This window comes from Lycorma delicatula, chromosome 4 (assembly GCF_047948215.1).
Source record: "Lycorma delicatula isolate Av1 chromosome 4, ASM4794821v1, whole genome shotgun sequence".
NCBI classification, from domain to species: domain Eukaryota; kingdom Metazoa; phylum Arthropoda; class Insecta; order Hemiptera; family Fulgoridae; genus Lycorma; species Lycorma delicatula.
In genome coordinates this window covers 150,681,849-150,695,806 of record NC_134458.1, presented here as the reverse complement: position 1 = coordinate 150,695,806, position 13,958 = coordinate 150,681,849, and the positions used below count along the sequence as shown (strand labels likewise).

Below are 13,958 nucleotides of genomic sequence, written 5' to 3'. Positions count from 1 at the left end.
TCCATGAAAATTATCTTAAAAACTTTAACAATAATTTCTCTCATAGACACTAGCAATCACAATTTTAATGTAACATTTTTAAAATGAATTCAGCACTATTAAAACAGAATTGATAACATGAAAACAATCAAATAGTAAAAGTAGTTAAATTCTCCTTCAGAGAGTAAATAATAAAGATTTGTAATTATCAACATAAACAGTTTCTCAAATTTAAATAATGAAAATATACTTTACCTTATAAGCACTTGAATTTCAACAGAAGTACAAGTTGCTTCTATGAATTTAGCTTTACATTCAAAACAAGATGTTATATTATTCATTTCAACTGTTATTGGACTACCGACATTCATATTCCTAGTTTTCCATAATTCAACAGCAATAGGTATTTCCTCTTCAGAAATACCAGGTTCTGGTTCTGGAACAGTACACTAAAGAAAGAAAACTCTAAACGTATTAAAAGTATTAACAAATTTTATATTCAAATAGATTAACTATCTTATATTGAGGTGTTCTGTGATGAAGCTATTACTACTTTTGTAAAGTCCCACTACTGTGCAATTATCATTAAGAAACATTTAATCTTTACAAGTTTTTGTTAGATTTTTAAATTAATAGATTCCAAAGAACAATAAATATAATACATTAATATTATAAGTGATATTTAATTATTTCATGTTTATTTTATATATTATTTTGTAACAACTGGTTAGGGTCAGGGCAAGATGGTAGTAAACACCATCTCTTACACCTGATATGGTTACATAATATTCAGAATTTCTAATGATTAGAATCCAGGAAAAATTGAAAGGATAAAATTCTGATGAAACAAGGGAGTAAAACAGTCCCTACAGATTATTTAAGTTAAAGAATGATGAACATGCTTTTAGTACTAGTTGCTGACATTTATTATTGGCTAATGACCATCACAGTTGGTGGCTACAAGTAACATCAACTAATTAAGAAAGTCTGTTAGAAAATATTTATTAGTAAATTAAAAAAATAAAAATAAAATAATATATATATATAATGTGTTCCATGACTTCTCAAACATTAATGAGCTAAAATGCACTGATGTTTCATTTTTTAAAAATCTTTTTCATTATTAAGGCAATAAAAAATATAGAAAAAATTTACATGTAATAAATATTTTAACTACAAAATATCAATAGCATAAGGTCTATTCAAAAATATTTATGCATCAATAAAAATGTAGATCCCCTTACCATCAGCAATGATGGTTTCCAATAACTAGAATTTCTCACAGTAATAGTTTGAAAACTGTAGGATGTGAAAAGTAAATGACTAAATCTACATTTAAAATTGATAAGTACAGTTGGGTGCAATTGCACCACAATTTTTTTGGCATTTTTAGTGATTAATGACCATAACAATTAATAATGCTTAAAAAGACAAACTATAAAAGTAAAGGAAAACAATTCTTTTTAAAATATTTAAATTATTTTTTCTAAGCATTTTAACCATTCTTCCATCGAGTTTTATAATTTGAATTCAGTAAAAATTTCAGAATAAATGATATGAAAGGCTGATACCTGTAAAAGACGTAAAGATGATCAATTTTGATAATTTCTCTGGTCACTGATCAGTTGTTTTGTTAAAAAATAGTAACTTTAATCATTAGATTTTAGTTATACTAAATAGTATTCAGTGCTGAATAACACCTTTTCGCAATTTATATAATTAAATAATATTTTTAAATGCTGGTTGATTTATCATTTAGAAAATTCATACATTTTTACTTCATATAAGAACCTGTATAAAATAGACTATTAATATTAGCCAATAAAAAATAATATTCTTTAAGAATTAAGAACTGATAATCTTGACACTTATTTAATTGGTTATAATATACTCACAAAAAGCAGAAGAAGAAAGATAATTACCTTAATAATTGCTAACAGATTGTTGAAAACTTGTATTTGTCTATTTTCCGGTAACTGGGCCATTGATTCTAAAGCTAACTCAATATATTCATTGACACTAGCAGTAAGGAAAGCACAAGTTAATGCTCTTGACAGTAGGCTTGCTAACAGCTGATGCCATCTTTCACTACGGTAATCCCATAACATGTGGCTTATTAATCTAAAAATAAACAAATATACAACTTTTACAACAATACATAAATTATTAATAAAAAAATACAAATAAAGTTATGCTAAACAGTTGCTAAAATAACTTGAAAAATAAGATTACGCTAAAAAAAAAAACATTCACAATTCACAAGTTTTATTTAAAATCAAAAGATAAATGATTATTTTGGTTGTCAAACAATCATCAGTAGATAATGAGGAAAAATTATACAGAAGAAAGGTCTAGTATATATATATATATATATATATTAATTTCAATTTGATGTAGATGGTATATCTTATGTCCATACCTAGAGCTCTATGTTTCTTTGCTTATAATGACTAGACACTGATATTGTAAGCTGCAATGAAAATTTTTGTAAAAGGAAAAATTAATGTTAAGAATATTTTTATTTACAAGAATAATTATTATATTATTGTAGCCTAAGTTATTGCAAAAATTTATTAACTGGGAAACAAACAAATAGATTTATAATTGAAGTGTAATCAAATTACAATGGGCAGGTATAATGTTGCTTGCAAATGTAAAGAGTTAGTCAAATGAAACAAATATGACATAAAAGGGATGTTTCATTTGCTACAGAAACTTACATTTATTTTTCCATATATTCATCATTTATAGCTACACATTTCTCCCAATGGTGAACCAGTTTCCTCATTCCGTCAATGAAGAATACTGACGGTCTTTCCTTGATCCACAACTTCACTGCATTCTTCAGTTTATCATTCTGATGAAAGGAATACCCTTAATACTAAAGAGGGCTTTAAATACGGAACAAGTTAAAAATCACAGGGTACCAAACCTGGTGATTATGGAGGGTATGAAATATGTCCAAATCTTAACTTTGCAAGACCCTCAGTTGTTGCAATGTTTGTGGCCCAGCATTATTATATCACAGAATTAATGGCTCCATGGATTGTTGGACACAACACACACACAAACATGTATCTAACATCTAAAGTGTTTTAAGCATGTGCTTTAGAAGCACCAAAAGGAGGTGTTTCCACTTCAATTTGGTGTTTCTCATCAGTCTTAAACTGGTTGACCAATGTGAGGTTCATTCACAATATTTGCTTTACCAGCTCCTCATGCATGAAATTTTATTGTCCATCAATTCACAGAACTTTGATAAACAGTCTCATCACCATAGATGACAATAAATGTCACTAGCATTCACCTTTTCCGCTGTTAAAGTTCAATCACTGCATGCTGTTTTAGACGTTGACATAGCAGGTGTCAAACAGTATATACATATATATATATATATATACACAATGTTTGTTCTTATATATATATATATATATATATATACATATTTCACTTTTTGTTTTTACGAGCACATAATCAAATAAAAACAAACTTAATAATTAGTGCAAAGCAACTTACGTTAAAGCTTTTCCATAGTCCCTTGAGCTACAATACTCTTCTGCCATCTGTATAACTAAACATTAAGTAGATAAAAAACATTAGTATAATAACTAATTATACGTTAATAAAAAAATTATCTTCTTATTTATAACTTTATTTTTATGATTAATTCATTACACAAGCTTGAAGATTTTCCATAGGAATATGGTATAGAGATCTTGTTATAAGTGTAAAAATACCAAATGTACTATTTATAAGCCAATTTAATAATTAAAAATGGAATTAGAAATTATATATTTGCTATGGCAAATAGAAATTGATTAATAATATAATTATCTTCTTTGTTTTAAACTATTATCAATGAATTTTGGATTATATGAATAATATCAAACCTAATCAGGAATTAAAACTTCTGTATGAAAAACAGAAAAATTAATAATTTGCCATGGAGGTTAGTTGATTGACTGGTACATAGTTATTACATTTAATAAAAAAACGCATACAAAAAACAAAACAAAAATAATTATTAATATACTTAAAAAAAATATATATATCAATTAAATACAATTTCACATATTAAACAAACATACTTTTCACATCAGAAATATAAAGTGTTAACCTATTTTAATTACATTATTTTATCTCTTACTAGATGGATAGAACAGAAAAATCAATAAACATACTCTTAAAATATAAAATAATTACCTTAAAAAACTACTTAGAAATTTATAGTAGTCACATAGCTCAATGTGATATCTATATCAACCTTTATGGTGGATGATGCATCCATGTAATGGACAAGTTTCACTTTGGTTCAAATGAAGGAAGTAGAGTTAGCTGTTGAATAGATTACTGTTTCAAGACTCATCGAACACATAGCACAAAAATCAGTAATTAGTTCACGCAGTTAATTTTTCCATGAAACTTTATATTTTTTAAAGATTTTTGAAAATCTTAAGCAATTAAAAAATATACTTATTTAATACATTAATATTTAATAACAAACTAAAATGTGATCTATTTTTCCTCTCTTGGATTAATTTTTTTGAAACATTATAATTATTTTAAAGTACTTTTATCCCCAATAAAAGTTCTTTTCTTTCACTCTTTTGACTTTTCTCTCCCTGCTGAACTGATTTTTAAACTGACTTATTTAATACAATATGCTTTAGAATTGTCACTTAATTATTAATTTTTTGTCAATATTTTAAAGATTCATTACAAATATATAATTATTGCAGTTTTCCATTTATAACAGTTGTGTATTTTTTTTAAAATGATTTTTGGCTTTGATTATATTTCTATTCTTAATATCTGGTCTCTTTTCTTCCTATTTTGAGTACAAATTAGAAACATAGTTTTATAAAAATTTTAATGAAAAAGATTTCTCTAAAAAAATCATTACAATAATGCTAATCAATTGTCATGCTTATTTTTATCCATTTATTGTATACACAGATTAGTTCAAGAATAAGTTACCTTAAAAAAAAAAAAATTGAAAGCAATAGCTTTTTTATTTAAATCAGCAATATTTTGCATAATGTGTACTTTCATTAACCATGAAATATCAGGCATGCTTTGGGTCAGTAGAAGAGACAAAACTACTTAGAGATTCTGAGGAGATTCATGTAGATCCAATCCATACCCTTGTACAAACACAGGATGTGCACATGCATGCGCGCATGCATGTGCACACACACACACACTTATTCACTTAAAATATTTTTAACAAAAATTCTATATTACCTAGATGTCTTCTCATGCGAGGACAACGATATGTTTTAAATTGGGAAATTGCATTTCCTATAAGTGTTATAATAATCATCTGAAAGAAACAAAAAAAATTCAATGTAGATTAATTATTTATCTAAACTAGAAGAAAAAACTCACAAACAATAAAATTTTATAAGGTTTTTGAAGAGATACAACTCCTGCAGTCCATAAATTACATCATGAAGTCAAATCAATATAAAATAAAATGATTAATATTTTATGTACCAAATTTAAAATCTATGAACTTTTTTTATTACATCAGAATATCTTCAATCAACCATTTTGATCATGTGAAGTGAAACTATTCCTGTTTTGTGTTACACTTGCAGGTGAAGTTATTGCTGATAATCTTTTTGGTTTTGCTCAGAAAACATGCTCAACAAAAATATATGACTAGACACAGAAACACTAGTACATTACTATTCACTTAAGACTATGTAAAAATATACCTTTACTTAAACTTCAGAGAAGAATTTGTAGATAAAAAGTAAATAGATCACCTACACTTTTACATTACAGATACACTCAACAAAAGTAAAATGTTGAATGTTATGTACAATATTTAGATACAATTAATTGTCATGCACAACAATGTTATTCTCATCAGTAACTATAAACTGCTTCTGCTATTGAAATTTGATTCATTCTTATCTTTAATTATTTTAGGATACACAAGGTTTATTTATAAAATTCCTGAACTTTTTGAATAAAAAAAGGTTCTGCTTACTTTACAAGCTATTCAGCCTTTGACAAAGGCTAAATAAGTGAATATTTTTTAAAATACACTTCACTTCCTCTCCATTTCAAATATATCACTTGTAACATTTCTTTCATACTTGAAAAAATCTCTGGCACTCTTCAATCAAAACAATGTATAATTCGGCTTGTTAATTTTCCTTTATTGAAATAATCATCTGAAAATGCTACAACTACAATTTAGATCTTACAAATTCATTTTTAATTTAAGAAATAAAAAGGGTCTGCTAGTGCTAGATCAGATGAATAAAGATGTGGGATAACTGTTTCTAAAGTTTTGCCAAAAACTGACTGATTAAACTGTGATCTGTGGGGAAGTCCACTGTCACCATGGAGTATCCATGAGTTTGACTTCTAAGGTCAGGCCTTTCTTTCTGATAGCCTCATGAAGATGTTTCATTATTTTAAGATAATCCTCTTTATTCACTGTCTTGCCTTTTGGAAAAAAATTCATGGTCAACAATAGCTGAACAGTAAAAAGAAAAGTGCTGGCATGATTTTAGTGTTTGATTGACCTGTTTTTTTTTCTATAGGGATTTTTTTGACGCCTACTGTAATAACTGAGTTTTTGTTTCAACATCATATCCATACACCCATTCTCATCTCCAATAATTACATTTTTCATAGTCAATTCGGAAACATTTGATCACATCAACTCGATTCTGTTTTACTTGTCACTCAAAAAGCAATGCAAAGATTTGGCTACAATGTGGTTCATGCCTAAAATTTATGAAATAATTTCACAGCATACAATTCTTGAAATGCTTACTTTTCAGCTATCTCATGACCAATAAAACAATGGTTCACGTTGTTTTTACTGGTCAAACAGTAAAAACTTAATTTTTTGCAACAATTCAATCAGTTTTGGATATTGCCAATCGGCCTGAATAAGGATTATCATCAGTTGAAGTCTGACCATCTTTGAGACATTTTCACCACTTATACATTTGAGTCCAGCTTAAAGTCTCATCTACATATGCAGCTTGTAACATTTAAAATGTTTCTGTAAATGATTTTGGTACTTTAGCACAAAAATTTCCCATTAAATCATTGCTCATGAAAACCACTCATTCTAAATGCAATAAAAATCTTGTGATCCGCTTAATACTTGTCAACACAAACAGGTGTCAACAACTAAGTAAAAAGTACTAAGTAAAATTGACAAGTATCAATGATTAAACAAAATATTACTTTGCAGTTTTCACTGAGCTGCTATGCAATGCTGTCAATAGGTTGTAGCACATTAGTAACATTACAAATTAGTAATATGCACATTAGTAATATGCTACATAAGTAATATTAGAGAGAGTAATAATATCTGTCACAAAATTTAAAAAGTTTGGGAATTTTATGCACAACAATGTATCAGGAGTAATGAATTTATCAGCTCCACCCTCGATCCTCTGATTGTGTCCTAGACTCTATTAAAAAATAATACTCTTATTTCAAATATATATCATAGAACTCCAAGTCTGTACAAGGGTAATCTAGAACAATGTCTTAAATATGAATTAATCATATGAAAACTTCTTTTTTTTTGAGCCACTCTAATGAATATTTTTTGTATATCAGATGATAAATGACAGTTAAAGAAACAATCTCAATTCCAACCAATCGAACCCAAGATCTTCAATATATCAATCAATTGCTCTATGAACTGAGTTAATTATTTATATATATATATAAATAAAAATTATATACACACCAGATTAAGGAATTACAATAGAATTTTAAGATGAATAATCTTATCTGAATGATACTCTTATTGTAACACTGAGGAATGCAATTTAATTTTGTATGTCCCTCCAAAAAAGCAATTTTCAATTTGAAATAAGAATGTATCATTATACGATTAGAAAATATATATATAAATACTTACAGAATGATTGCAATTGAATTTCTCTTTATACTGTAATGCTCGAATGCCTTCTATTTCCCTTTGTGCATCAGGAGGTTCAACACTCAATTTGCCAGGTCTCCATGGTCTTTGCCCATAAAATTCTAAGTTTTCATATCCAACTAATGGATCATTCTCTGGATATTTATCCACTTCCTTTTAAGAAAAAAAAATCATTAAAGTATTGATTATATATAAAATAATGTATTTTAAATTTAAAATACATTAATTTAAAAGGAAAAGTGGTTTTTTCTAACTTTCTTTCATAACTTATATATACATAATATTTATGTGTCGTTATGTCACCTATAATTATTCTTATGGAATAATTACATATATTATTTTATATCCGAAACAAAATAAAATTGTAATGCTATTTTTATTATACAAATTTATAATTGTTATGTTTTATATTATGTTATTATTCACTAATCTTAATTAGTCTTGTGTATGCTGTAGGCATTGCATTTAAATTAAACAGTGTAGTATAATTAAAACCACATTTATTCCATTAAATTTTAATACTAGTTAATGAAAATTGGTTTCAGTCTGCAAATTTAAATTGAATAAAATGATTAATTGCAAATAAAACGCGTAATGGTTTGATGCCAACAAAGCTAAATTATATCAACACATGTGATGGGTTTTGGCAAGTCGTATAAAATTTAATCTGCGAATGAATCTGAGGATGAGTATTATTGATGATTTTTCATTGATTAGATTTGATATGGTGAAGTGGAGCCTGTCATACTATTTCAGTTTGTATACAGGCAATAATTTCTGGAAATGACTGCATTTTATAACTAACATAGAAAATACATGCAAAACTACAATGCTCAACTGTAAAGAAATATTCAAAATTTAGGATGACTTCAAAAATTAAGCATTAGGCATTATTTGTAGCTACATAGATAAAGCAAAATTTCTTTTTCAAGTCTATGATTATAACTGCTGGATTATTAGAAAGGGGGCATTCGACTTAAATTATTATTGTCAGGAAATAAAGGGTATGCTGTTTTGATGCTACAGACTATTCAAAAAGTAACACAACCTTATGGAAAATGAGTAAGTTACAATAGTCTTTGAAAGTGACCTCCATTATGCAATTCAATAATTGAATATGATGTTGTATGTTTTAACACATAACATTTGTTGAAGAATTCAGAGCAACATCGTCCAATTTCACTCTGCAATTCAGGAATGGTATGAGGATGAGTTTTGTAAGTGGCATCCTTAAGGTATCCCACAAGAAAAAGTCAGGAGGGGATAAATCAGGAGACCAAGAGGGCCACAACCACTTCGAAATCACCTTTATAAAAACATTGATCCAAGAAAGTCATAGTTTTGTTGGCTGAATGAGATGTAGCATTGTCCTGCTTAAACCACGTGTACTGTAGCCGGTCTGCAGGTATAATATTTACAAATTGTTGCACCATCTGTATGTCGCGCTCACTTTTCACTATGCTATGAAAGAAAATCATGAAGATTCACCTACGAGACATTGTTCACCAAACACCCACTTTTTGTCTGTGCAGCTGATGTGGATTTTCCTTACACCAAATGCGTGAATTCTGTACATTCACGTATCCATCAAGGTGTAATACCACGCCTAGTCAAACCAAAGCCAGTCATCGACTTTTCCCCATCTGGCGTTATAGATGACATGAACCAATGACAGAAAACTACACGTTTTCCAATGTCTGCAGATGACAACTCGTAAACAACACAAATTCTGTATGGATGCATCTTTAAACACTTTCGGACAACCACTTTTAGTTGTATCTGCCACATTCTCTGTCCCTTGGAACTTGTCGCACAGATGCTTGATGGAGGACTTGTTTGGTCATCCACACCATACGTTTCTGTAAAGCCATTTTGTGTCTGGCCATAACTGGAATATCTAATATATTGGAAGACAATAAATACTGCGTTGTGTAATCCATTTTCCTCCCTTAAACATCCAACAAAAGAAGGAAACATTCTTCCATAAGGTTGTATCACTTTTTGAACACACTGTAGTATTCCAGTTATTATTGTAAATCACATTCAGCTCATTAATACTGAATTTATTCCTATACATCAGCATTAAATTTCATTGTATACAAGCATGTCTATCAATTACCAGCATATACGGCCAACAATATACAATACGGCCGTATATACAATATGCATATACGGCCTTACAATATAAGGAAAAATGACAATTACTGTTATGATCAGTAAAATAAAAACATTAGGAGTGATGATGGTTCACATCGCATTAGCTAGAGCTGTTCCCCAGAACAAATGTTTCATCTTCCAAATTATAAAATCAATAGATGGATTTAAGGTAAATTGTTAAATAATTAAATTTAATCATGCAGCATTTACCACGATTCATTTTATAAAAATATAAATATATTTTGAATCCAACATTACATTACAAAAGAGTGGAATAATTAGAGAACAAGACAATCTATCTTAATCAAATGCTAATGAAAGAAAGATCATATTTATTTAATTTTCGCTTATATTTTATAATTTTTAAAAATATTTCAACAACATTCATAAAGAATGAAACAACATAAATATGAATAAAAAAAAAAATTAAACAATATGAATAAAAAATAAATTTACATAAGTTATTAATTTAAAAATATGCAACCGCATAATTTTCCTACACCATAATAGTAGGAAGAATTTCTTGTTTTAAAGAACGAGTTTCATTATTCTCATGAAACCTTACAAATATACAGCTTACAACTGTAACTTTAACTTTTTATAGCTTCTTTATATATATATATATATTAAACAAACAAAAATCAAACCTCACAAGCAAGACAAATTTATTTATTGTTATGTTAAACTTGTTATAAATAAAATCACATAAAATTTTACCACTAATTTTTGTATACAAATTAATGATGATTCCTCTACCATTAACCTAACCTCCTGGTTTTCTATTTTCATTACTAAGATAGGAGCAAGTGGTTTTTGTAACATGGCTAGTTATACAATCATGCATTTGAATGGTATATAAATTTTATTAAAATAGTTCTGAAGTTATAAAATATGTAAATTTATTTTCTGAATTCAAAACAGTTCTAGGTTAAAGATTTTTTTTGTTTTATCTACACATATTCTGTTAAAAATGTATTGCTGTATAAAAATAAGATGTTATTGTTTAAGTTTAAAAAAATAAATATTTGGAAAAATAAAGCATTACAACGTCAATGTAAGAAAATATTTTAAAAAATTTATTGATTTTTTTTTATGATAGAGGAAGTGCAGAAAGAAAGAAATGTTTTTTAATTCATCCCAAAGAAATCTTTGACAGATCTAAAGATTATTCATAAGTGCACTAAAAAATTCAGGCTTAAGTGAAAAAACAAGATATTTTACCCTTTTTATTTCCCCAAACCAAAGATTAGTTCATTAAAGAAAAAACTGAATAGTTTAGAAAATCTTGATCAGGCATACATGGATAATTTTTAAATATTATTAACACGAAGTGTGTCTTCCTATTCTTAGGCAACTGGTTTTAAGTTCAGAAGTAAGAATTGTTTTAGGATATAAAAAATCCTAAAAAAAGAAAAGTTGAGAATAATTAAGATTTAAGCACTAAAAAACGTTTTCTGATAGAAAGTTACCATATACTACATAACAGATTTGAATTAAAAAAAAAAATTACAATATTTAGAGAGGGTTGCTGCTTAACTATTTAAACTGGTGAAACTAAATCCATAAAAAAAGCTACGTCAAAAAGTATAGAGAAGATGGAAGTTATGATGGTCATTCAAATATGAATCAGAATGGCATGGACTGAGGAAGAAAGCGAATGTGGTGGAGCACTGCAGGTAATTAGTTGGATATATATATATGGAGGGGAGCAACTGGCTAGCCATGTCTGTAAGTCATGTTCCCACATCAGTGTCAGATGTCTGAGCAGGAGGTACCATTGCCTGTTGCGCAACAAATTATAATCTAATTTCTCACCAACAAAGAATGAAGATGTCAAATCCTCTGAAATTTTGACTCATTCCAGGCATAGTTCAGAGATGCTACAATATCAAACTGCTAACATTTGATTTGCAATGTCTTCCTTCTCTATAACAATGCACAGTCATATACAGCAGCTCAGACTTGTGATAAAATTACTAACATTCACTGGAAACCTCTTGAACACTCACTGAACAGTCCAGACTTGTCACCAAGTGATTTCCATATGCTTTGTTTATTGAAAGAAGCTTTAGAAGGAAAGATTAAAAGATGATGCTACAGTCGAACATTATGTGTGAAACTGACTGCTGGAACAGCCACCTTGTTTTTTTGATGTAGGGATCAGGAAGCTGAAAGCTGATCAGGATCTGATGGAGAAAATGTATTTCTGTTGAAGGAAACTATTTAGAAAAATATAGTGGTTTATTAGTAATTTTATCTAATATGAATAAAGCTATGTAAACAAATTCTGGCTTTATATCTGAATGCATTTATTCAAAATGACAAAGTTATAGTTATTCATGTAGAAAATAATATGCATTTTATTACAAGCTGTTTCATAACTTGGATTATCAGACTCAAGTTATATTGTATATAATCATCAAATAAATTTTAGAAAATATTGAAAGAAAGGGTAAATTCCCAATTTTTCTGAAAATTTAGTGTGATAGTGGTAAATGTGGTATGGGTACAACAATATTCAATGGTCCAACATGCATTTGATGTGATTATTTTATATACAAGGCATGGCTGATAAATTTTGCGCACTAGCATGCTACATGGATACAAAAGATACTATCGAGTTGGGCATGGCAGCACATGATAGCTAAAATCCCCCTCTACAAACCTGCAATAATTTGTTGGAATTCATTTACCAGTTTGTTTTCAGTAGCAGTTAAAATGGAGTCAAGTACGGCCAATATGTCAACACAGTTAAAAAAACAGCATGCAGTGATCAAATTCTTAACAGCAGAAAATGTGAATCCTATGAATATTTTTCATTGTTTAAAAACAGATTATGGTTGTGAAACTGTTGGTTGACAGGAGTACTGTGAATTGTTGGGCGTTGAAATTTCATGAATGTGAAGATGGTAAAACGACAATTAAGGACGCACCTCGCAGTGGATTACCAGTTTCTGTGACTGATGAGAAACATTGAAAGGAGGTGGACGATTTGCTTCAAAGTGACCACTGAATCACCCAGCAACAATCACTATTCAGTTAGGCATACCTAAAGAATGAGTAGGCCTTATTATTGAGCAACTGGGTTACCATAAAATCTGTGCATGGGTATCACGCAAACTCTCTGATGGCTCTCCGCAAGATGAAGTTTGAGCCTAATCTGCATCCACCATACTCACCAGATTTGACTTTGTGCGACTTCCACTTCTTCCCTCATCTCAAAGGTAATCATTACACCACTGATGATGAAGTAAAGGAAGCTGTGGCCACTTGGATCCGAGAAAAACTGTCAGAATTTTTCAGTGAAGGAATGCAAAAACTTGTCACCCGTTGGGAAAAGTGTATCAGTGTAAACAGGAATTACACTGAAAAATAAATACTGCATTTTGTAACTAAGATATTGTACTTTTATTTATTTTTTGTTTCATTCCAATATTTTTTTTAATTCCCATGCTACGCATATATGTGCAAAATTTATCAGCCAAGCCTCATAATTCATTGTTCAGAACTTACCAGCCAGCAAACAAACTTGACAAAATTATAACAAAAATACCAAAAGATCATGCACATATTGTGCATATTATGGGAAAACACAGAAAAATAAAACCAGATAATAATCTAAAACTTTCTGTAATTAATCTAAAACATAACTAATCTAAAACACTTTTTAATATAATAGTCTTTAATTAAATATGAAAGAAATAGAAGACCTGACTTTAATTAGTAGGAATCTTGGTTGGGCTTTTTTTATCAACACCCTAGATAGATAACAGAGTAATAAACAGAGAAATAAACACTGGTACACATAGGTGGTAATCAATTAACTTCCAGTACAAAATAAGGAAAAGAGGGGAAGGAAAAAAAGATAATCAACCCCAGAGGGACTACATCTGAT

The 13,958-nt window shown here is 28.8% G+C and overlaps 1 protein-coding gene across 2 annotated transcripts in view; it reads right to left on the bottom strand.

The window, feature by feature from the left end:
- gry (trafficking protein particle complex subunit 11 gry) overlaps positions 1-13,958 on the bottom strand; it is a 71,902-nt gene that overhangs the window by 41,070 nt on the left and 16,874 nt on the right. For both annotated transcript variants that reach the window (XM_075364373.1, XM_075364372.1), the window contains exons 7-11: positions 7,886-8,059; positions 5,224-5,302; positions 3,496-3,550; positions 1,902-2,100; positions 235-428 (exon numbers count right to left, since the gene is read on the bottom strand). In XM_075364373.1, coding sequence (XP_075220488.1) covers positions 235-428; positions 1,902-2,100; positions 3,496-3,550; positions 5,224-5,302; positions 7,886-8,059 — 701 coding nt within the window. The remainder of the gene's footprint in view (positions 1-234; positions 429-1,901; positions 2,101-3,495; positions 3,551-5,223; positions 5,303-7,885; positions 8,060-13,958) is intronic.